This window comes from Manis javanica, chromosome 15 (genome assembly GCF_040802235.1).
Source record: "Manis javanica isolate MJ-LG chromosome 15, MJ_LKY, whole genome shotgun sequence".
Lineage (NCBI taxonomy): Eukaryota > Metazoa > Chordata > Mammalia > Pholidota > Manidae > Manis > Manis javanica.
Window position 1 is genome coordinate 22688265 of NC_133170.1, and position 26439 is coordinate 22714703.

Genomic DNA, 26439 nt, shown 5'->3' on the forward strand with positions numbered 1-26439 from the left:
CAACATCCCCGCAAGATAAATGAAAAATACTATTAAAGCTACGAAAGAGTCACTAAATTAATTACAATCCTGTAGACAAACCTGCCACTTAAAATCAACCCAAGCCTACCACAAACAGGAGAAGGTTTTTAAGAAAAATCTGAAAAACTCATTTCAAAGATCGTGCTTGAAATAAACACAGTGTATACCATCATGATTCCTACATCGTGTTGAACCATGGACAACAGCATAAAAATTATCATTGTAATTCAACTCTAAGAACTTAATGACCAACATGTGAAAATTTCACCCCTAGTCCAAACTATCAACAATTCATTCACTGACCTACCCTCCCCATGTACTACCTCAGCATGATGAAACTTTGGCTCACACTTAGGGATCTGCTTGATTCCACAAATTTTACCAGGCCTCTTCCTAGAACTGGAACGTTTGAGAAACAGTATTCTCATCAGAGAGCACAAATACAACATGCATCCCCATTGAATGACTTCAAAAAATTTTTGTTTTCTAGGGAACAGTTAATTGTTTTAGAAAGGGAAATGGCCACAATGTGGGGGAAAAGCCTTATTGTTTATCAAGGAAAGCTCAAGACAACAGCAATCTACAGCATGCCACACTCTGTAATGCAAAGGGGGAATTGGTCATGTGTATTTTGCATCCCGTACTATCTCTGGCATTTAATTTGTCCTCTTCATCTGATTATTAAAAATAATTATAACACACCATCTGTCTTTTGTAGGTTAGCATAGTTTGCTCCAGGCTCTGTGATTTACAATCATCATTTTATTTAGTCATCCCCCAAACCAATGACTTAAACATTATAATAATTATAAACTGTGAAATTCTGGCCTAGCCGTTGTTATTTATTTAATCACCAAGCTAGAAAGTGGTGGAGCTTAGCTTTGAATCCAGGTCATTCATATTCGAAGGGCAAGCCTATGAATCTGTGTTATTCATACTATGTGAATCACTATGCTGACTTAGACTAAATCAATTCAACGAGAAATCTGAATGTAGAATTTTGCCTGCAATTAGTGCATCTCATTTCAGGAGAAAAATGAGAACAAAAATAGTTTGAGGCCATGAATTATACCTGACACAATAGACCAAATGGGAGGAAAAAACTTTTATCTCAAACTGTTGTTGGCCCAGTTAGGACCACCATGTTTTCCTAAAAAGTATTTCTTGCCTTTTATAAAATAACATAATACCTATTGACCATGCTGGCCTGGCTTATTATTTTATGCCATTCAATTATCCTTTCATTTCATTAAAATCTGAAAACAATGGTGAAGAGGGATGAAAAGAAACAAAAATTAAAATCTAATACAAATTCATCTTTTACTTTTCCTGTTTCCAAAAAATTGGGTGTCAGATTTTGCAGTTAGCAAGCTACTAATATTTTAAACATAATTGTAAATTTGGAGCGAAAAATATTCAAAATGATATAAATTGATCTGTGAGAAAAAAATCTATAGTAAACACTAATTTGTCACCCAAAATGTCATCTTGTAACCATTTGTTTTTTCTCCAATTTTTTATATCTGTGATAAAGATTTTACCATTGACTTTTTTCCCACTTACTAGTAAGTGTTTTTCTGAGTGTTAGGCTACTAAATGACCGTGAATCTAGCTCAAGTCAGATTCTGCCTGCTTTCTTCAACCTTTATAAACATGTGAATCTGAACAAAATCATGTTGTTTTCCCATTGTACTATCTCCAATGGCTTTAGCTGTGCCAACCCCACATACCTCTCTGTGGTATGACTAGAGTCTGGGGCACCACGTGCATCCTACTCTCCATGAGTTTCCTTGACTTATGTCATGTGTAATTGGTAGTGTTTGTCCTATTTCATTACTGGAAAGAGAGTTAGTGTCCAACATGGGACAGAAACTGCTCTTTCCTGAAATAAGTCCTTTGTAAATGGAACAAATGTTTTGCATCCACCTTGGAAGCAGGAAGCATCTCCTTTTGGAAGAAAAATGGTTAATATTCAGCAGAATGTGATGATCAATGATCGGGAGACCACTGGAATTATATCTTGGGACTATAGAATCATGAAGCAGAGGATCTAATGAAAAGTAAAGCCAGATAATAAATTTGCTTGAAGTCTCAGATACTGAAATAATTGGAGGAATCAACTAAAAACCATGTTCACAAGGGAATAGATTAGTCTTTCTCCAACCATACAGATCTCTAGGGCAGAAATAGGACAAAGGGAACTCTGAAGGTTTATTTCAGGGCTTTACTTGGTGGCTGACTGAAGACTCCCGTGTCCTTAGTGAGAAAAGGTCCACTTGAGCTAACGGCTAGACAGTGTAACCTGAACTATGTGCACTGTTATCACTGCCAGGATGTTGGCAAGTTTAAAATACTTTGCTTGCATTTCACTGCATACTCCCCAGGTTCAGCTTACCAAGATGGATGAATGCCGTACATAACTGTATGGACATTAATTTGGAAACACTGTGGTATTTCAAGATGGCATCCATTCATGCACACCAGAATGGTCTCTCTCCTCCTATGTTTGCTCATGTTTGTCTATGTTTTCATTCTTTTCCTGTCCTGAAACTGTGGGACACTGGCCCAGTTCTTCTTTATGTACAGCCACTCTGTGTATTTCCTGAAATTCTTGCACTGTTAGAATAGTGACTCGGGGTTGTGTTGAGCTCTTCAATCAGGGCAAAGGACAAATAGCCTCCCAGAAGCACACGACATATCTCTGCTAGAAGTATGTGACCATATCTGATCCTGGGAAGCAGGTATGGGGTCACAGTGTGAATAATATTTCCTTTCTTTGTATTTCAGGTGCTGATAGGCCTCCCTAATAAGTCCTTCACCTCTCTTGCAGGCAATACTCCTGAGTGAAACCTTGTCATCCTTGCGGTTACTAATTTTTGTTCCTCATAAGAGGTAACTGCACTAGTTGGGGTGAGGGCTTCATAATGTGTGCAGCTGTTGAATCACCATGTTGTGTACTTGAAATATGATACTGTATATCAACTATACTGTAATAAAAAATTTAAAAAATAGCTGTGGAATCAATTATAAAATTTTAACAATAATCCTCTTATATGACTCTCAGATTCGTTTTAGACTACTGAATCTTGGAAATGTGTGTATTGATTGAGTCTCACTGGATGAGAGTTTAGTGCAAAAGTTAACAGGCAAATTCTCTAGACTGACAGGCTTTCACTGACTCAAATAGTCTTCTGTTTGTGTACTGACATGTCTTATCATTCTTAGGGGATCTTCTACTTCCCTTGTCTTTTCTTTATACCCCAACTTCATCAACAGATATGAACCACAGAGCTTTACAATGTAGATATTTTTTGTCTAAAGGTCAAGAAAGACGCTTAGTGCTTTTTGATGATGCTTAGTAAAAATGCTTGGGCTTTAGACTTCAAGAAGTGACCAACTTGTCACCTTCCTGTGTTATATCAGAGTGAGAACCCAAAGGGCCCCTCATGCTCACCACAGAGAAACTGTTTTGGGCCATGTAGGGGCTGACAAGCTGCAGCTGCAGTCAACAAGCTCTCTGCAGTTCTTACATGAGGTTCTTACTCTTAAGTCTCATGTGATGCGCTTTATTAGAACAGATGTACTTTAAGGGCTGAAATTAAGAAATTTTGAAACGAATTGTACGTTTTCTCCACTCTGGTTTTATAAACCTCTCCCTACCCTAATGAAGCAGAAAATGCCAATATTTTATCCAAAATACATGTTACCAATTAGGACACCATTATTTGAATGCTGCTTTTTCTGTGTGTTGACACCTCACTTTATAAAATAGCTATTTGTCAGTGTTTGGTGCTGGAAAAGATTTAAAAATACTCAGAATGTTCACACTGTTTTGTTTCTTTCATTGAGTCTGTGTAAGCTATTCCTGAACCAGATGAAGAGTTGGTTTTATTGCTTGTTTATCTATTTCTTTCTTTGATGGGGAAGGAGTTTCTCTGGTTGTTACTTTCTTTTTCTTCTATTGAAGTGTATTGGCATTTCTAGCCTCACACAAAAAAGGGAAACTTGTGTAACATCTCTGGCTGATACGCATGATTGAATTTGCAACTGTCAGTTAAAATTGCAATTGTAAAACGTCATCTTTGTGAAAACAACAGGCAGTCTCTGAAACCTGTAATATAGTTCCAAAGTCAAATCAAAACAATGTGTTGAATAACTGAAAATCAGCATGTCTACCAGTGGCCAATGTTTCCCCATTTGATTGGATTACAAAGTGATCGTCTCTGCTCCATAGGAAAGGCCAGAGCAAGACCCATAAAGGACAATCCCAGTCACCTCTTAGGAAAGCTCCCTTGGTGTAACTGAATGACCAATAAGAAGCAGGCTACTGCATTTAAAATACTGTCAGGATCTTTGACTCTAGGTTAAGAATATTCAGAGGTGGGAGATTTTTAAATGATTTCCTATTGCTAGGTATACTTGTGTGGTCTTTACTAAGAAAGTATTGAACCTAACAGAATTTCTGATGTATTAATAAATGTCTACAGTAGTAATATAGTAGGATGCCAAAATACTTCACTGGAATTAAATGTACTGATTCAGTTAATGTGCACTCATACACCTAATGAAACATTCACATTAAGCACAAAAATAGGCATGTAATATATGCTCAGTAAATGTTAAGATTTTTCCCTGCTGAACCAAGTCATTAAAATGAAAACTAAGAAATAAAGGAAAAGTTTCAGTCATTTATTTTGCCTTTTCTTTAACAACCATGCTTCAGAGTAACAAAATAATTGGTAATTATTCCCTAGAATATAAAAATGGAAATTATATGATGATGGTTACACAATTTACATATATGATAAACTTGCATAAAACAATACATATATGTACACACAAACACACTGAAGCAAATGAGTGCATATAAAACTGGCAAAATCTAAATAAAACCTACAGATTGTACTAATGTCAATGTCTTGGCTTTGATATTGTATTTTACTTACATATTACCATGGGGAAAACTGAGTAAAAGGTACAAGGGAGCTCACTGTACTGTATTATTTTTGCAACTTTCTGTCAACTATACTCATTTCAAAATAAAAAGTGAAAAAAGGACTCTCTTTTCCCCTCCTGGCGTGAGCCGGGAGCTCTGCCCTTTCACTTTATCTCCAAATGAAAGCTTGTACCTTGCTCTCCTAAAAAAAAAGTGAAAAGAAAAAGAGGTTAACAGAAGATGGTATATTTAGCTTCTTGGTATCAGCCCTAGGTATCTTCATTTCCGTTTCCTTCTTATGTCTCAGCCACACTAATGGTTCTCTCACCAAACTCAAATGCTGTTTATTCAATAACAAAAGGTGCAACCACATCAGAAATGGTAAATTCAGAGATGGTGGAAGTGCTAAATGTTTTCATATCAAAGTTCATGGAAGTCATTGTTCATCTGTTATAAAATTATTTCTTGCTGAATCTGGACATGAAGCTTTCTCAACACAACACACCCAGAAAGGGACTCTAATTAATTACAATTGGTGCAGGAGAGATTCACTCTGATCTTTTCATGGTGCTTCAAAGTGAACTTGCACCTGTAGATCAATGGTAGGCTTATTCATAAAGACCTATCTTAAGAAAACAAAATCAAAACCAAACAAAAAATATTGAAAGGTATCAACAATTTACCAAAGTTCATCCTCCCAGAAACTTAGCACTTCAAATTTCCTTTAGATAATCTTTACTATTCATTTTCCAAATAGTAAAGTTGACCCCACCCCCATATTTAAACTGGGGCCCAGTTGATTTAAACAATTGATGTGTCTTATCCACCAGCCAAAGTAATTGCTGTTAGCCTAGTCAGCTTCAATAAGATGGAGTTCTTGGGTGACTCTCACAAGATCTTGAAGAAAATAAGCTACACAAAAGTTTGTTATATTGTTCCAGTTATATAAATTTCAAGAACAGGCAAAACTAAAACTATAGTTCACATTACAGGCCAAAATGCTGTTAGCAGTCAAGATGTTGGTAATACCTGGAAGGAGAGAGGGAGTAGTAACTGTAAGTTTAAATGAGGAAAGATTTTAGGGGTGCTGGAAATGTTTATTTTTTGTGGTGGTGGTTACATAGACATTGCCTCATAATTATTGTTTCATGCTTTTATTTTTAATTTGCACATTATATTTTACAAAAGTGAGAAGAGAATGTGTTTAATTTTTTCTCTTATTTAGGTTTGGATTTGAGGCATATCTGTAATCTATTTCTCACGTTACAGTAAAAACCACAGTTCTGTATTTCCAAGTCCTATTTACCCTGTAGGATCAGGCTCAAATTTCAAATTTAATGAGTCTCTTCTTCATTTCTTTCTGAAGCCATGTCTTCCTCCTCCATGACTCTATTCTGCTCCACAGTGGATTGGGAACAGATTCAAGTGTTAGCACCTTTCTAATGAAGCAAAACTTTTGAGAAAGAGCTGGGGGTTCTGTGATTGTCAGAATTCCAGTGTATTTCAGGTCTAGAGTAGAGGTGAATCAATATTTTCTCAAATTAGGTATCACATCGTTCCCTTTGGGAGTCATTGAAAAATACTTCAAATTAAGCTGAATACTTTTAATTTCATTTTTAGACATTGAAAGGACTTTTGAGAAAAATTATCTGGGTAATACTTGTACCCTAAAATACTCATTATAAAACTGATGCGAGGTACCTTAACAAATTTCATGAATAGATAAAATTCAGGTTTTTAGAAAAAAGTTACTAAAAACTCTTAGGAAAATATACAATCAATAAAAATAGATCATTATTAAACATGAAAATACAGACACCTATGTTTATGTGAGAATGAAGTGGTCTTAATCATGAATAAAGTTTATGTATTCAATGTTCTTACCAGATGACATGTCATTTAAATACACATATTAGGTTCATGTTTTGTGCTTTAAGTGATTAGAGACAAAATAAGCAGTCATAATTCTAATACATGGCTTCAATATAGAGTGAAATTTCATTGTTATCTGTTATTTTCTTTAACAACCAATTAAAGTTCTTTGAATCATAATAATTTTAACTCACTTCTATCATGTTTTAAAATAACAGCTTTTTTCACATCTCCAAAATAATATGTGAACTCTATTAGAGGTATGAATATAAAAATTAGTTCATCCTTTTAAGAAAGAAGCTCTTGCTATGGCTGCTCCAAAACCTGTGCTGACTGATCATACAAACTATAGAATGTACCCAGTGCTTTACTCACAAGTTGAGTTCAGATGTCTTACATGGGATATCTAATTACTCAGGAAGTGTTGTTTAACACATTCATGTTCTGACCTCTCCTAAGGTAGATGAATGCAGTTTGGTGGTGAATCATATTTCACTAGTGAATAAGGGAGTGGGCAAGACAGAGAAAAATGAGTCATGTGATTATTTTCTTATAAGATAAAATAATTTTGAGACTGATGGCATCATTTACTTAGTTCAAAATTCAAGGCATCCAGAGTTGCATAGGCAAAAATAAATGTATGAATCTTTGGGTCACTGGGGGCAGTTGGGTTCATTTTATGTTTTACTTTGTTTCCAATCAGGCATGCATGAACTCCCTACGGTAATATTACTGGGTCAGACATTTAGTACTTGTTTCTGAGAGGACAGGTCTGCTTTCTATGTAATTGTCCAGTGTCTGGTACTATACAGTCACTGTCCATCAGCATAGTAAGATGCTAGAGAGTCACTACTTGTCTTCTCTGTGCTATACTTGTATATCTATCCCTGTGCCCCACCTATATTATGTGTGCTAATCATAATGCCCCTTATTCCCCTTCTCCCTCCCTTCCCACCCATCCTCCCGAGTCCCTTTCCCTTTGGTAACTGTTAGTCCATTCTTGAGTTCTGTGATTCTGCTGCTATTTTGTTCCTTCAGTTTTTTCTTTGTTCTTAGACTCCACAGATGAGGGAAATCATTTGATACTTGTCTTTCTCTGCCTGGCTTATTTCACTGAGCATAATGTCCTCCAACTCCATCCAGGTTGTTGCAAATGGTAGGATTTATTTTCTTCTTATGGCAGAATAATATTCCATTGTGTAAATGTACCATATCTTCTTTATCCATTCATCTACTGATGGACACTTAGGTTGCTTCCATTTCTTGGCTGTTGTAAATAGTGCTGTGATAAACATTGGACCTCATGTATTTTATAAATCATGCTTATTTCACTATCTTTAGACAGTGATATGTATCAGTATTTTATATCACATTACAATGTTTTATATATTGAAACCATTTAAAAAATATTTATGCCTCTGTATGAAGGTAATTATTTTGAAAATTTCCTGATTATTAACCTTGAGTATTTTATTAACCTTGAGTCTCCTGTTTTGAAACCGTGCTTCACACGATTGTTTCCAGATTTTCCGAGTATAAAAATAATTTGGGCCCCACTCATTAATAAATTGTATTTGCATGAAATCTGGATGAAAGAATTTTCATGTTTACATTCTCTGGTATATTTTATATTTTATACTTTAGCAATTTTGGTGGTTCAGTGAAAGCAGTCCTAAAGATGGAAAACTTCAACTTCATGGAGATTGAGAAACCAAACTATAGTCCTTTTTTGTTTTTCTTTTCTTCATTGATAAAAATACAGTAAAAATTATAATAATGAACTTATTAGTAAAATAAGGGTAATAGAGCAGCTGTACAACATTGGAGAGTCAATTTTGAAAGAAGCTTGTAAGGCTAGTGCACGAGGCACTGCAGCGTGGGCTTGGACCAGCCGAGGCAGTCGTAGAGCACAGGTGTGCACATGCGTGTACTTGGGGCAAAAATGAGAAGTTGCTCTCCTTCTTTCTTTTTGATCTTTGCCTTCCATAGCTGGGTTCATGAGACACGGATCAGAAGAGCAGAATGAGAGATGGAACTACCCACCAGTCTGTGCTAAAGAGAAGAAATGAAAACTAAAAATAAGTATATAGACAAAGAAAGATAGGCTTGATTTGAAATATACTGCAATGTGTATTCTGGACAGGGCCTGGGTTTCAAACTTGAGGTCTTGGTCAAGTACTTAGCTCTACTGTACTTTAATTTTCTCATTGGTAAGATGAGCATATTAATGTATCTTCTTTATTAAGCCATTTTCAGAAATAAAACGGCTAACATATGCCAAGTGCTTTGAACTGCATTGGCACAAGGTAAATAATAAATATTTTTCATTATTAAAAGAGAACAATTCTATGTGGAATTTAATTGCACTAAGTAAATTTACCTTTGGTTTACCCATATTTTCCCCTATTCTCCAAATAATTTTTAAGGTGACTTTGATATTCTAACATTCAAAAAAAAAAAACACCTCCTTCTCACCTTCTTTTGTGACAAAGTGTTCACATTACACAAAAAGAGCAAGAATTTCCTGTGTTGTGGTTCCGGAACATTTTAGAAGTTAGTGATTTTACTTTGTCTTGTTCATTCTGCGCATCCATGTCTCACCATAGAAGACTCAAGAGCATTGTTTAAGTGCACAATTTTTGTTTTTCTTTCCTTTTAAAAAAACTTTCTTCATACACAACTTTTGGATTCTTTAGCCTCGAGCTCAGCTCTGTGACCCACCATTCTTGAACAAGACACAGAGTGTCTTACCTGCGTCAGCACTGGACCAACACTTCCCATGGCAGGTATGTGCAGCCCAGATCATAAAATCAATACATGAAAATAACCAGAAAAGATATATCTCCGGGATATGGCTAATTTCAAGGTAGTCCTTTAACAAAGAAGCGGGCATTTTTAGACTTCCCACATGTCAGCACTTTCCGTTTCTGACTTCATGCTGCAAATGAAAAGTGATTTTGTGAAGCTTTACCAATAGGCTTAAAGTGGCTTCTGACAGGGAGGGTTAGCTCTAAATTCTGAATGGAAAACTGAATTTCCAGTGAAATTATGAGCAGCACCATGCTAGCATAGAAATAGATAGAGAATGTTGAATATTAACAACACAATGCTTAAAGGTGTGTTTTTAAAATATTACCATTTGTGTTGTGATATCCGCAAACCACCCAGATAAACAGTTTGACACGCTGGGGTGTTGCTAATGACAACACTCTTTGGGAGTATGTTAATGTTAATGTTTAATCTCCTAATAATAAATTGTTTAGGGGAAATGTCTGTAAGCAAGTCATTTTTGGTATGAGAATATGTAAAAAGTGGTTGCTTATATGTCAAAATTTAATGTACTGTGAAATGAACCCAGATCGCCAGAGTATTACCCATACATTCATTGGAGAACCTTTCTTCACACCAGATTTAGAATGCTCCTATGTGTTCTTTCCATGTGAAACGGCTACAAACCTTTGAACAGCTTGACATTTCTCAGAGCAGAGGATGCATTGAGATTAGCAGAAGGGCATATTCCTGCCAAGTAGTTTTCTGACAGTGGTAGAATGTGCTAAATGAAAGACTCTGGGACTGGCAAACTGTCATTTGATTTCTGACTTGGATACTTACCGGCTTTGATATCTTGGGAAAATATTAATGGATCCTAAGGTTTCTCACCTGCCTAATGGGAATCATATTGTGTTTTTGTTGAGAAGTAAATGTCAGTTACATAAGCCCATAAAACAGGAATTGGTGCCTGTTAGATCTCTAAGCTTCTTTGCCAAATAAAACAATAGACGGTAAATTCATTTTGCTGAGACAGAGCTGGTAAAGAAGAAAACGTGTGGGTAAATCCCACTGACGAATAAAGTATGCCACATAAAAATGTTGATTTGGGTGGAGTTTGGAATGGAGTGTGTTCATTATCCAGTGTTTTACTGGCAAGGTGATCAGGTTATCAAACCAAAGAATTTTTAAGATTCTTTCTCAAAGGTTTTGCTTTTAAGAACTTCAGCTTCTGTGTTTGTTCTTGAAGGTATCACTGGCCCTCTCTTCCTCCACAGCTTCTCAGAGCACTCCTTGGAAATTGATCACTGGTGTCTTAGGAGTAATGTGCCTTTTGTTGATGTCTACTTTGGGAATTTTGTTGAGAAATTGTAAGTTTTTCTAGGCAAGTCTATGTAAAGATCAAAGTTATGATGAAACCATTTAATAGTAAAAGTTTCATTTTACGAATGTGTAATATATTATTTCAAAAACCTGTGTCTAATAAAGTAAATTTCTGATCATTTCCTATAGCATTCACTAAAAAAAGTATTCAGCCAACATTGTCTCCAGGATCCACCATAGGTCTCCAGGGAGGTAGGTTCCATATTTTGGAAAATCTTAGAGTTGGTAGGGAATGAAATAGACAACTTTTTGCTTTTCTCACATAAAAGCATGATGGCATATTACACTTGGTAATATAAGTTTGCCTACTAATTGTGGGCTAGGCACATTTCATTGTTCTCTAATATAAAAATTATTAAATTGCCTAGACTGAGCATCATTTATATGTTTAAGTAAAAAGAAAAATGTTAGCAGAAGTGACATATATTTCCTGTATGAGTGCTCATGTTTATGTAACAAATCAAAAATAAATTGCCATAAACATATTACAGAGAATCCTAATAAGCTGTTTGCTTATAACCCCTACTTTTATATCTCCTTTATCTTTGCTTTTTCTTCTTCTATGACTCAGAATAGAGTGCAGAGATTTCTGCAGTTCTAAACCCTATTAATCCAATGAAAGCCAGCTCTAAATCCAGTTTCTAATATATATTTTTTCCAAATGCTATCCAAGTTGTCTTACCATCTTCTGTAATTATATGGAACTTCATTTATCTCTTTTTCCTTGGCATTTTTCCAGCTTCATTGATACATAATTGACATAGATTTTGTAAGTTTAAGGTGTACAAGTTGATATGATGCACATATATTGCAATATGATTAGCTAACCACACCACTAGCTAACACTTCCATCATGTCACATAATTACCTTTTCTTTTGCAGTGAGAACATTTAAGATCTACTCTCTTAGCAAATTTTTAGTGTATAAAACAGTGTTGTTAACTATACCCTCAATGCTGTGCATCAGATCCCCAGAACTTACTGATCTTCTTCTAATTGGAAGTTTAACCCTTTGACCTACATCTTCCCACTTCCCCCACCTCCAGCCCCTGCTAATCGCCACTCTACTCAACAACCTGGTATCCTTCATGTGGCAAAGATTTGAGTGTTTACATGTGTCATGAGCTTTATCACCAAGGATAGTAAATATTTAAAACTCTATCACTGGGAAACCAGAGGACCAGATTTCCAGCTAATTGTTTTTATTCATCTTCATTTTGAAAATAAAAATATCCTAAAAACATATTAGAATTCTCCCAATGTACCGTGTATTTTCTGACTGAAGAAATATGTTAAAATACTCGCCTTTAAATATCTCTTTCATCTAGTTCATTCCTGTTTACCCAGTAGAGCTCAAATTTGGGTCACTTCCCCAAAAAGGCTTTTCCAACCACCTCACATTACACTCTTTTATACAATGTTTTGACCGAATTTCTTGTGTATGCACACCCAAATTACCATTAACTATAATTAATAAGTGATTGGAAACAATACAATTCTGACTCTACTCTACAATATAATTCCCAAGAAGAAAAACACCATGTCTGACTTGGTCATGTGAGTATCCCCTGAACTGTGGTATAGGTAGTAGAGTCTCAAAGAATATTTCATAGAAAAAAATGAATAAATAACAAATAATTTTTGAATGGGTGAATAGCATTGAAAAATAGAATCTCAATGTCAACAGTCATGTTTTATTTTTTTCTCTTAGGCTCTGGCTGCTGTTCTTGCCATGAAAAGTGGATTGGGTACCAGTGTAACTGTTACTTCATTTCTAATGAATTAAAAAGTTGGGCAGAAAGTAGGAATTTCTGTTCTTCTCAGAATTCCAGTTTACTTCAGATGCAAAATGAAGATGAATTGGCATGTATTCAACTCTGGTTTCTTACATTTTCTTTGACCTATTGGTCAAAGAAAAATAGGCAAATATACTAAGTAAGCTGACTACTTTTTCATGCCTTCAATCAGATAGTAAATGGATGGTTATATGTGAATGAACCATTTATTGATTTCCTATACTTTGAAATAACCATTGTAAAATGTACATGAACTTTCTCAAAGATTTGTAGTCGAGGGATAAAAAATCATGATAGGTGCCAGATAAAGTACAAAAAACTTTTTAGAGAGAATTAAAAGATGAGATAATAGGTCATCATTTTTATTCAAAGAACCAACCAAACAACCTTGTAATTGTTAGTTCTTTAATTGAATTTACTATTTCTTTTGTAATTACATATCTTTTGTTATCACTCTGGGATATAACGTGGAATGAAAATGGAGAGTCTGATCACAAAAATTACCTAATTCTTAAGAAAAGGTGAAAAATTTATTGAGCTGCATGCATGCTAAGTATAGGATGAGTATGTTATATCCATGAAATCTGTCACTCAAGACACTCAAGATTCTGATTTAGGATCAAATTTGATCGGCGATCTCCTGTGATGGAAGGGTTTCAAGAAATCTCCAGCTTCCTTTATACCATTTTTCATTCCTTGAAGGAATGATATTTTGTGGCATCTTTTTCTCTATTAATGGATGGGCCTGGTAAGTGAAAAAAAATATGAAGGAAGTGACCATACATACCTCTTCAGCTAGACGTTAAAATGATTTCAGTTCATGTGATTGAAAGGCTGAATCTGATGCTGACACTGGCTTTCTTACAAGTACATTATTCCCAGAGTAGATTCCGATGAAATTAATCAGTTTGTTTCTGTTTCCAAGCAGCATTTTATGAACTCCAGTAAATATTTTTACTGGATTGGACTCCATTACAGTGAAGAACATAGCGTCTGGGTGTGGGAGAATGGCTCTGCTCTATCCCGAGATCTGTAAGTTTCCAGCAGTCAAGGTCTTCTCTGTTCTTTATAAGTTTTCCTGTGATTCTCGCCAGACAATGTACCGTCAAGAAGCACTAGATAGGAACCTGCCCTAGAGCATGAGAACAGAGTAAAGAGAATAGATACAACAGAGTGATGATTTTAGTCCCATCTAGAACAGCAAAGTTTATGCTCAAGTGACATGAAGTTAGTGTACTTCTGACCATAAAGGTGCCAAAGACATATGATTTTCTCTGCATTAGTGTAAACACTTGGACATGTATATACAGATACTCACATTCCTGGAAGTGGTCCAGGGAAAACTGTAAAGAAATCCATTATTTTCTCAGTATCCTCCCGTATTTCAAATATGCTGGAGTTATTCCTATATGTTTATTTATAATCTTTGAGTCTCATTTTCCTTCATAAACATGGGATTAGCATCATCATATAATGACAAATTTTATGCTCTGATTTGTATCCCTAGCCTAAATTAGTCCATCTTTAAACCAAATAGAAGCAAAGTATATCATATTGCAAAACCATTAATATTGATAGCAAAATTTTTAAAAATCCCTGGCTTCAATGCTCTTGACTATTGAGGTAATAACTTGAGTTATGAAATACTGTGCTCTGAAATTGTGAAAGCATGGCTACTTAATGAAAGCACTACAACTAAACAAGTTAATTTCTCATTCAAATGCTTTTAAAGGTTCTATTGCTTAATAAAAAAAAAAACCATCCCTGAACATTCTTATTTCCTTTTCAATACAACAATTTATTTTTCATTACAGATCTCTATTGTTTCGAACTGTAAATACAAAGAACTGCATCACATATAGCGCAAGCAAAGACGTTTTGGGTGAACCCTGCAAAAAAGAGCATCGTTTTATCTGTAAGCAACAGCTTTTTTAAGATGTTTCCAGGTGCGAGAGGGGTGCAATGAAGGTCCAGTAGTAATAAGAATGTACCTTTGCTTCTTACAGTATAGCTAATTATCTACTGCTGGGTTCTGTAAAATGTTTCAAACTGTGTCTTATACAATTTTCATACATTTGAAACCACGAGTTTTAAAGTTGATGAAGTTTGTACACCTACACCTGAAATTATAAAGCATCATCAAAAGAATGTCATTAATGTTGATTTAATGCATGTGTTCACTAGTGAGTTTAGCATATTTGTATGCATCTATTTTTATACACTTTTTCTGCAGAAATTCAAATAAAACAATTCACACCAAATAATATGTATCAACATCATTTTATCTCTTGGTATGGCATGTTGAATTGGGAAATCCCATCTTCGTCTCACTTTTCTGGAGTTAATTCTTTCTGGATATTTATATAGCTGTGTGTTTTCATGTAGACTTGAAAGTACAACATTACAGTTTCCTAATGTGCATCATCCACCTTCAGAGGGGAACACATTTGTGTATCTTCTCTTGATACTCCTGAGTTCTGTAGAACAACTGCCAGTCTTTGGGCAAAGATATGGTTCCTGTGTAATTGCTTTCTGATTTTGAAAGGATAAAGGGAAACGACCCAGATTACATAAGTTTACAAGACATTTCTTTACTCCACAGATTTCAGATTTTTCTTGCCTTATGCTTAACCATCAGAAAAAATTCACTTAGACGTGCACGGAAGATCTTAATCTCTAATCAACCCCACAGCCCTTTTCCTAAAACTTATGTGTCAAATATTGAACATTCCTCACCTCCTCCCGCTCCCTTTTTTTGTGAGAGAGGGGACGCCGCAAGTTATCGAGGGGTTTCCGAGTGTGTCGAAGAAGGGACGGGAATACAGTGAGCTCCAATGCCTGTGAGCTGGATGGGTTTTTCCCGACCTTACAGATATCAAAAGCCACTTCTCTTTTTTTAACTGTTGCTTATACATCTTAAGAAATCTATATTGACATCTCTATTTGCTTTAGTTTTATATTTCAACTAAATGATACTTAAGAACGCCAAATTGATTCTTAATATATCAAGAGCCAGGAAGAGGAAAGGATCTTGTTTATTTCTCAAAATGTGAATATAAAGAACTACAAACTGAACTCTTCACATGTTTTGACCACAAGCCATGCTGGCAGTCAGAGCCAGGCCATCAGCGGATGCGTTCTCTGGGCAGCAGACACGGAAACTGGGTTAACAGATGTGTACACAATCTCCTTTCTCAGTAACAGCACAAACTGGAGCAGGGCAGAGAAAGAGTGCAAAGAGGTGCCTGCAGGCCTCCCCAGTCCCTAGAGGATTTCGGTCAGCCCCTAAAAATGCGTTTAGTGGAAGCTGCCTCTCAGACCACACTAACGAAGATAAACTGATTTAGGCTTCTTTCACAGAAAGACTAGGGGTGTGTTTCAGTGTGCTGCCTCTTTATTAATTTTAACTTTTTATATTAACTGTTTAATTTAATTTTCTCTCTCTTCGTTGATATTCTTAGTTTGCTCATGCATTGGTCTCCTGACCTTAGCTTTTTTTTTTTTTGATGGTTATTTTGAATTATCTGACAGGTTAATCATACAACTCCATATCATTAGTTTCCTTTCATTCACTCTCTTTGTTGGTGTCTGTACATTAGACAAAAGAGCCACTTCTCCAAGTCTTGATAAACCAGCTTCATATAGAAGACCCTCACCAACCAGCCTGGCCAGAGATCCTGGGGGTCTCTCCAACCTTTGGACTAGTTCAATCCACTCTCTCTGTGCTCAGTGGCCCCTAGTCATCTAGAGTATGCCAGTTCTTGTTTTGACCCAAGGGAGACGGAAGCCAGTTCCTCAGGAAGCTCCCATACAAGTTGGATCATCAGATGCTCTTTCCACTCTTCCCTCCCCAGAGAGAAGTTGGGAGCTGTGGGTTTTTGCCCACTCACTCTGCTGGGCCAGGAGAGGGTCTATGGTGCTATGGAAACTCCTGTCCCACGCTGTCATCTTTTTCTCACTGGTACCAGTCAATCAGACCCTGCTGGGTCTCACTGACACTCCAAGACAAGCTAGACAGAACTCAGTCCTTTGACTATCTGCCTGAAAAGTTGGGGCACTGAATATATACTCTGTTTCTCTTCCTCTCAAGGAGGAAGCTGGAGTTCTCACTCTGTGATGGACTAAGTAGAAGGGATAGTGGGGCTGTGGTGACTACCAGCCCGTACCACTGTCACGGTGCTTCACTGGCCCCTAGTAGCTGCATAATGCCAAGCGCCACCAGCATTCTGAAACCGGCTACACAGAATCTAGCTGGGAATTTCCTCCTGATGCATGACATCGTGCAGGAGTAGAGATTAGGCAAGAGGACGTCTCAATTTACCAGTACTGAAGTGGATAGCTTCCACCCAAAGTGTGGGGGCTCCTCAATTTGTTTCTGAATTTCCCACAAAAGGAAGGTGTCCATGAATTATTATTGAATTGGTGTCTTTGTGATGGGAATTAGGGTTAAGGGCTTCCTATCCTGCCATCTTTTTAATGTCATTCTGCTAACACTGTTTTCTTAGAAGTATAAATAAAAATAAACAGATTTATAATTTATGTGTATGTACCTATTTTCAGCCTCAAGTGATACAAAATAGAGATATTTATTCACTCTATTTCTAAAATACATTTAAATAAGACTTGGTTTGCAATCAAATGCAATTTAACTTTACAAAAATATTACTATGTGTAAGTGGATTCATCTCATCACTGAGAAAGCCATGCCATTGCCATTGTAGACAATGCCATAAAACATTTTCATATAGTGAACCTTCAATATTTTCTAATTTTTATGCTGAGGTTTTCTGAACCCTACTCTTTGAGATGCTTCTAGATACTATAAAGCTTATACTGACAAATATAATGTGATACTCTTCCTCTGTATGTTTTTACTTGGTTCAACATTAAAAAGAACTGCATTTTTTCAGCCATTATGGTCTACAGCTGTTTATTCAAACACTAAATACATGAAACAGAGGGGCTATAAGAAGGCAAAAGCATATACAGAGAATAAAATCATCTCAGGTAAACATTTCAGAATGTTATTCACTGAGAATTTATGAATCTTCCATACAAGTTTTTACTAGTTAAGTGTATGAAATAGATTTCAGAGTAAGGATCTAAAAGAGAGGGCACATTAATAAATATACTAGCTAAACTCCCATGTTCACATTGCAAACATGGTCACCTGATTCCAAATATTCCCCCATCTCTCCCCAATCCATAAAATCAATAAAGAAAGCAAATCAAACCACACAAGACCCATGTCTTTTCAACATCTCCAGAGACACATAGTTCTCACAACCTTCAAATTTTCTGTACGTAGATAAAATAAATTTTAACAGAGCCTTTGCTCCAGCCCGTTACCTAAGGCCTGTGGTACAGGGGAGAGGGGTTAGTCCTTGTAATACTCTACGAAAAAGAAAGGAACAGAGGGCATAGATCAAGCACAGACACAATCAATCCAGGAGGATAAAACTGCAATAATAAATTCCAAAATGCCTGATACGGTCTGGGATTTGGTAGTTTGTAACACTGGAAAAGGGGTTTGCAACGTAAGACAAATGAGAAACCTGGAAAAGCATTTTTTCCTGTGGAAGAGTCAGATATTAAAGAAGGGGTGGTGTGTCTTTTACATGGGAGTATGAAAGTAAAGAAATAATTTGAAGGATTTAAGGATCCTGAAGAAATGAAAGAGAAAAAAGATATGCCTTCGCCTCCCTCTCCTCCAGTCAACCCCATCCACAAAGGAAACTGCACAGAAAGGGCAGAACTGACAGAAGAGGGAGCTCTCCAACCAGGCAGCTTGACCATGAAATCAGCGGGAATAGGAAAAACGAAATCCATTTATATAAAATCCCTTTAACAATTCAAGGATGTGAATACAGTATTTTCGACCTACAAAATGTTACCCACCTAAAAAAGGAAACAGCCACAGACTGAAGAAACTATAACACAACACTGCAAATTAGATTAGATATCCTTACACTGTAATGAAAAGAACAGGAATGGAAAAAAAGCTGAAATGAAGCAGGGATGGATTGAGCTCAAGAAATTAATACAATGCTAAAAGTAAAAAGATAAATATTGATAAGGCAAAGAAAGCTGGGGTTGGAATCGTGACACAAATATGTTACTATGGAGATTAAATTTATCCAGTAACACATTAATAAAAGGTGTAGGAAATGACAGAAAATTTGGACAAAAAATAAGTTATAGATGATCCAAATAATATAGTGTGGTAGATATTTTGGATATATGTTAATTACTACAAACTGATAAGGGAAAATATGATTTCTTTACAAATGCACCTGAAATATCCACAAAAATTGAATATATAAAACTCTTGAAGAAAAATAAAATGTAAGGGTACTACCTTAACTGTAGTTTATAAATATAAAGTTTATAAATATACTTATGTATGTATATGTATATGTATATATGCATATGTATGTAGGTATGTGTGAGTATTCTAAAACCAGAATTTTACTTTGCAGAAAATATTGAGGTAGTCCATTAGAGTCAGGAAAATGGCATCGTGCCAATTACCTCCACTACTTACTAACATTGTTCTGGTGTTGTTAGCCAATGTAACTAGGCCAGAAAAAATGAATAGAAAGATAAAAATGGGGGAAAAATGCTGTATTTGTATGTGTATGATAATATATCTAACAGTCAAGATAAGCCTAAATTTAATAATAAGAAATTCAGTATGTTAGCAAATTGTAAAATTCATATGTAAAATACATAGCTTTCATCTACTCAATAAAACCAGTTACAAGACATATTGGATGAAAAGCCTTATTTACAGTAATAAATATGATGGAATATTTGGAAATAAACTGAAAAAGGTCTATTCCAAGTTTGTACGAAAAAACGTAAAACATTCCTGGAAGATGAAAAATAGACTTTTAAGCAAGTAAAAACATCTTCTGATTTGGGTCAGAACCTTTTAAGTCAGTTTATAAATTTGAAGTGATCCCATTAAAAATCCGATGATGACAGATCTGGGCACTGAAGTTCATATAGAAAAATAAACACAGGATATGTAGACTGCAAAAGCATAACCACAATGAACAATTAGACCTACTAATTATTAAAACACACCTCAAAAACTTTCAGTTAAAATAATGTGGTTAGTAATGACCACAAATAGACCAAAGGCATAGAATGAAAAGACTATAAATAGTCTCAACTACATATAGAAATTTAGATTATGAAAAAAAGTGGTAACTAATAAATGTAATAAATCATGGGCTTTTAAATAGATATTGTCTGGACAACTGGATAGCCATCTGAAAAAGGTTAAAACTAGATATATTCCTCAAACCATATAGAGGAATAAACTACAAAATATAAAGAAACCATACAAATACTAGAAGAAAACTTGGTGTATTTCTTTATGACTTGAGTAGAGGCTTTCTAATTATACTTAAAGCTTAGATGCAATACATGTAAAACTTGAAAAATATGGCTATCTAAATTTATTTTAATTTGCATAGCAAAAAATACCAAAAGCAAAGTCAAAATAGACATGGAAAACTTTGAAAAGTATTTATAATATATATTACAAATAAAGGACTATACCCTTAATATACAAACAATGTTTATAATTCAGACAAAAGAACAAAATTTCTCTAGGAAAAAATGGCAAAGCTTTCAAAGAGTTATTTCACATGAAAAGATATAAAAATGGCCCTTAAACTAAGAAAATCGACTGCAATCATCATAAGAAAAATTCAGACTAAAATTACAATGAGGTTCTATTTCTCATCTGTCAAAAATTCAGAAGTTTGATGAAGTTGAGGGGAAATAGACATTTGCATACATTGCTGGTAGGAATGCTGAATGTCACATGTCCATGGAGAGAATTTCTTCCCCCTCCCCTTCCCTCCTCTTGCCTCCCATCCCCTCCTCTCCCTTCCCTTCCCCTCCTCTTCCCTCCCATCCCCTCCTCTCCCTTCCCTTCCCCTCCTCTCCTCTCTCTTTCCTCATCTCCCCTCTTCCCTCCACTGCTCCCTCCCTTCCTCTGCCCTCCTCTCCTCTCCTTTTCATAGCCAAATGACTATGCATCAAATAAATGACCTAAAGACTAAAATATACCTTCATATATTCATTATGTGGACCTGAGAGCTTTGTGAATTCTTCCCCACTGGTTCCCACTTTTAAGACCTCCATCACTTGAGTTCTCACCTTAACTCTTATGTCCCTCGCTTCCTCTGCTTTTTTCAGATGGCTCCATTACGACTGATTTTTCTGCAGCTTATATTAAAATCATGGTGTGAAAAAGTGTAAGTTATTCTAGAACACTCCTTATGAAAATCAAAGAGTCTTTCAGGTTTTCTTTCACCAATATATAACATATTTTTATTTCATGTGTTTCCTGAAAGCTGAACCTAATTTCTTGTGGCATTTTCTAAACCCCCTCCAGAACCCACCATAACCATTTAGGAATATAGGTTCCAATATCTGCAAACCCAAGTGGTTGGTTTAATCTGAAAATGGAGGGTTTCGTGTACTTTACCACTCAGGAGTGTGAGAGAATATAACATAGTAATAAAAGTGCCCTTTTCTGATTGTAGAACCATTTAATTCCAATGTTCTCTAATGTCAGGATAATGTAGCAAGCGTTTAACCTCTGTATGTTAAATGAATAACAGAAATAAGAGCTTGATACGATAGGTTTGTCCTCCCTGTGTGTGTATGATTATGTAACAAATTACAAATTAAATGCCATGAGTATTACCTTGAATTCTGATAACCTGCCTGTGAGTGCGCACTGCTTTCACCTTCCTAACTTCTCCCTTGCTCCTGCTATTAACTACTTGACTCAGGGAAGAGTACAAATATTTGGGCATCTCTAAGTATTCTTCTGTAAGATCCAACTCAAACTCCAGTTGCTATGAGTCTTTCCTTCCTGAATGCATCCTGAAATTGTCCCACACTTCTCATGACCCATAGTGCTTCTTTCATTATGGACTCAGCAATTTCAGCACCATTCTTTCGGCAAACAGGCAAGTCCTTACCATATGCTGATTTGTAGGCGCTAAGGCAAGAAGAGAGTAAGACACCATGACCACCACCACATGTCATCAGACTTTAAACTGATCTTGTTTTAATCTGTCAACCTTTGGGGGGAAAGTAAAACCACTTTCTGAACATCTATCCAAATTCTGCCACTGAACTACCTAGTTATGGATGCACAAATAAATTAATTTTCTTAATTTAAGACTAAAAATAAATTCCTCCATGAAACAAGGTTCTTTTCCTGGCTCAGGAAATGTGCAGATGCTATTTCTCTTGCCTGCTAAGCTTTTCCGATTTACTTCCCCCTCTAGGAAACTCCTATTTGCCCTGAAGAGCTCATCTTATAGGTCATGTCCTAAAAAGGAAGCTTTCTGAGCTTTGCAAGTTTGTTTTTATGTCTGGCTGGGACAGGGACCATGTGCTTAGACAAAGTAGGATGAGGGCCTCCGGAAAAAACAAAGCAAGATAATCCATTGTGGGATTTGCTTTGGCTGCTGGGGGGCCCAGCTTGTTTTTCTGACTTTACCCAGGTACTGCTTTTCTTCCTCCAGCCCTAAACAAATGATTTGCAACTTGGGCAATGTAGCAAGCAAGCAAGTGCAAAACAACATAGTAAAATCAGGAAGGATTCCATCTTGAAAATTAGATTGCATTTTAAAACCTAATTTGTTATTAACATACTCTTTAGCAAACAGACAAAAACTCAGCTCACCTTGGGAGCAAAGCAGGCAGCCTTGAGTGATATGCTTCCAGACCAGGAAGCTGCTATCCTGGGAGGAAATCAGAGCAGTAAAATTTTTGTAAATAACCAGGAAAACTAATAAGAAACTTAGTGTTTCTTCAAAGGTAAATATTTTGGGACCACTTAGCAGGCGTACATCCCTAGCCCTTTGTCTCTCAACCGCCTATAAAACCCCTAGACAACGCACCATCCCAGGGCACTCTGTCCCCTCCTGGCCTGAGGCAGGAGCTCTGTCCTCTCGCTTTCTCTCTAAATAAAAGCCTCTCCTTTGCTCTCCTGCCTTGAGTGTTTGCAAAGTTCATTCTTCAGCTCCGCAAACACGAACCCCGGCATCATGGTCAGTACAGCCCACATCCAGAAGCACTGCAATAAAGAGAAAATATCTAAACCATGAGATTACAGAAAATGAAATAAGTGGAAAAGGAAAACTTTTAGCCCCTCCCAGAAATAACACGTTTATGCTCAAGTGTCATGGAAGTAAACAGTCCCCTATCCATAAAATAACTTTCAGCACATAATTTTATGTCTAAACACTTTTTGGCCTTTTCCCTTGGTATAGACATAGGGACATACACACTGTCTCTGAGCCACCGACTTTGGCAGGCACAAGAAACTTACAAACCACTGTTCATTATTCCAGTGGAGGCTCACATTCTTAGGACTCACACTTTTCAAAGATTTCAAGCTTTTTTCCATATATTTGAAATCTTTAAATTACAATTCTAGTAATAACTGGTTATTTAACACATTCTGAATGGAGATTCAGACATTCTTTCTACTTAGAACTGAAAATGCATACAACAGTTTGTAAATATATATTATCTGTGATACTGTGAAGTACTAAGAAATGTATGTCTGGTCTTGCTCCCTGGTTCTTGACACAGAGTTCCTAAAACCTTTGTAATTTCCTGAGTGATGAGAATGAAAGAGCATCTTCCATTATTCCATAATAAACCGCTTTCAACCATATCTGAATTTACACTAATGAAGTGACTTGTGATTCGCTTGCAACAGGCAGGGACAAAGTAGGGTCTTAGTCACCTCAACAAAGCAGCCCGCAAAGAATCAACAGAAGCCTGAGCCTCCACAAATTTTTGCTGGTGATCCAGAGGAAGAGCCAATCTTGTCCCCACCTTATGCGACCCCAGGACTGTCAGCACCTAGCCCCCTGGTCCCAGAAACCCTGCCAATGTCAGCCTCCCTGCCAACTCCAGAACCAGTGGATCCACTCGCCCCCAGACCAGCAGCCAGACTGTGCCCTCGGCTAGGAGCAGGGGCCCTTCAGATGTCGGTGCGAGATGGGGGAGCCTGAAAGGTGTAATGAAGATGGGACCATCCAGAGTCCGGTCCTTGTCAGTCTGAGTCTGTTCCTGCCAGACTAATGGGCCTTTGCTCCTCCCAGCAGCGACTGGGCTGTGGGGCTTTGTCTTGGTTGGGATATTCGTTCTTCCAAGGCCCCTTCTCATCATGGTAAGCACATTGGTCCCTGGCTAGGGGTGTCCTAGGCTTTGCCCCCCTTGGCGGCCAGCTTTTCTCTGACTTTTGGTCATCTCTCTGTCTTTTAAGGCACCTGACAGAGACTGTCCTGGTTGTTGAGTGATTGAAGATACTTGGGTCATGTTCATAGGCTTTTGGGACCTGGCTTTGACCGCCTGGAGGAAGGCATCCTATATCGGTGGATCTGGTGCTGTCCCTCAGGGGTGTGAAGTCCCACTCGGGGTGCTACTCAGGGACAGCAATTTCAGCCCATGTACCCCAAGGACCCTGGATGCCTCCTCTCTTCCGTTGTGAACAGGGTGCAGAGAAGCTGTTGGCAGTCTTTCCAGGCTGGATGATGGGTTTGGAAGAGGGATTTCATGAGATCAACCAGGGCTTATGGCTTTTCCGATGACGGGGTGCTGTGTTTTTAATTGAGGTGGTTAGTCATGGAGAAGGGCTGATAGTAAAGTATGGACACAAGAGCACCTAGATTCAAATCCCACCTCAGAATTTATTCACTCTATGTCCTTAAGGAAATTAATTCCTTTTGCAAATAGTACCTACCTTATACAGTTTTTGAGGAGATTAATTGATAGGATCCATATAAAGTGCTTAGGGCAGTTCTTGGCACATAGTTAAGTCCTGGTAAAGTGTCAATTACTGGCTGCCTTGACACAGGCTTTCAGTTTGGCAGTAACCTCTGTTCTGAGGAGTCTGATCGTTGTTCTGTGACTGCCTTGCTCTGTTTGAGCTGCAGTGAAACGTTCTAGAGAATGAGCTGTGATGCTCACTTAGCTCCCAGTCACCGTGCACATCATTTATGTATGAAGTTCTAGACACAGAGACTCTGTTTGGTGCCAGTTGGGTTGTAATTAAAACCACTGCAGTTCTTGAAGTTTCATGGTAATACTGGGATTATAAATGGATTGTCCTAATTTTAGACTTTCTAATCAATTTATTTAATTATTGATAGAAAAACCCTAAAATTAAAAATTCTTCCACAGCACTCATACCCCTAAGAATACATCACTCTGGGATCTTCAAGTCCAATTTGAGAACCATTCTAGAGTTACATGCTCCTGTGATTTAGATCATATGTCCTTTAATATCTGATTTTATATCTAGTATAGAGGTCATAAATTACTTATTCTGTACAAGTAAGAGGAATGCCAGTCTCTTAGGATTGCTTTAGTTAGCAGTAGTACTGTTCTGCATAGAAAAGCCATGGTTTGAATGTTTGCTTTTAAGTGTGGCAGGCCTATCGCCATACTCCCCTTGGTCTATAGCTGTGGTGATACCAAATTAAATTTCCTGAGAAGCTGCTTCAGTGCTACTGTTTTCGGTAAGAGGGAGGCAGTAGAGGACCACCTTCTTATTTCTAGGCTTTTCCTCTTTGCTTCTCATTCTGTCCAGATCTATTACATGGTTGCTGTACTTAAGCATTGCCCTCTATATCTCTACTACCACATGCTTTTCCTTTCTCACCATTATAGACACAGCGATAGTGAATGGGGGGTTGGGGCAGTGAAAGCTTGCTCTTTATTTAATTTGTATGTCGGTTCAATGTTACATCTTAGAAATCGGAATCCAGAACCCATGATTTGGGTTCTTCTGATATACCTATGGGAAAGAAGGCTGACAACTTACTTTGAAGGTTTTTGTGCAACTCTTTTCATTAATTTATATTAGGATATTTGGGCTTACAGAGCTTCTTTCTGTGAGAGTATTTTGAATTTTGTCACATTGCACATAACTAGAAAGACTTTTTTCTTGAGGCTTTAAAAAAAGTTTATACTTGTATTAGCAGTCTTAATGATGGGAGGTGATCTACAGGCCTTTGGAATATCGTGCCTGACAGGAGCATCTTTGTTTGCCTGAGGACCCAGGGCCATATGGTTATCAGTTCTGCCTCCAGAGGTCTGGGACCTAAGGGTTAGCCACACTGGCAGTACATGACTAAACCTCCATAAAAACTCAGCACCAAGGCTCTGGTCAGCTCCCTGGGCTGGCAATACTCTATGAGTATTGTCACGTGTGGACGTAGGGAAAATAACCTGTCCTTGACTCCACAGAGACAGGAAAACAGAAGCTCTACGCCTTTGGTACTTTGCCAGACTCCACCCTCTGCACCTCCTCCTTTGGCTGATTCTCATCTATATCTTTTCCCTGTAATAAACTGTAAACATCAGTGTAATAGTTTCCAGTGAGTCCTGTGAGGCCTTGAAGCAAATTATTAAACCTGGGGGGTGGTTTGGGAAACCCCCTACGCTTAGCACCTGGTGTCAGAAGTGAGGACAGCCTTGTGTGGACTGTTCTAAGTTTGTAATTGGCTAAATCCTTACATGGCTTGAGGGATATCATAGGAAGCTTTAAGATATTATCAAAGACTTAGGGTTCTCTCACTATATCGTGCTAAAAAAAGACAAAGCCAT

At 37.1% G+C, this 26439-nt stretch overlaps 1 protein-coding gene across 1 annotated transcript; it reads left to right on the forward strand.

Moving 5' to 3' along the window:
- The first annotated feature begins 9351 nt into the window (after positions 1-9351).
- On the forward strand, positions 9352-15041 carry LOC140846428 (natural killer cells antigen CD94-like). Its single transcript, XM_073222661.1, has 6 exons — positions 9352-9615; positions 10876-10968; positions 11111-11173; positions 12693-12844; positions 13706-13809; positions 14592-15041. The coding sequence occupies exons 1-6, from the start codon at positions 9609-9611 to the stop codon at positions 14710-14712; spliced, it is 540 nt and encodes a 179-aa protein (XP_073078762.1). The 5' UTR covers positions 9352-9608; the 3' UTR covers positions 14713-15041.
- Positions 15042-26439: the final 11398 nt, after the last annotated feature.

Excerpts from the sequence above, each read along its gene's own strand:
- LOC140846428 (XM_073222661.1), top strand. Across the intron at positions 11,174-12,692 it reads CACCATAGGTCTCCAGGGAG|GCTCTGGCTGCTGTTCTTGC; the intron begins GTAGGTTCCATA and ends TTTTTCTCTTAG. Across the intron at positions 13,810-14,591 it reads TCTGCTCTATCCCGAGATCT|ATCTCTATTGTTTCGAACTG; the intron begins GTAAGTTTCCAG and ends TTTTCATTACAG.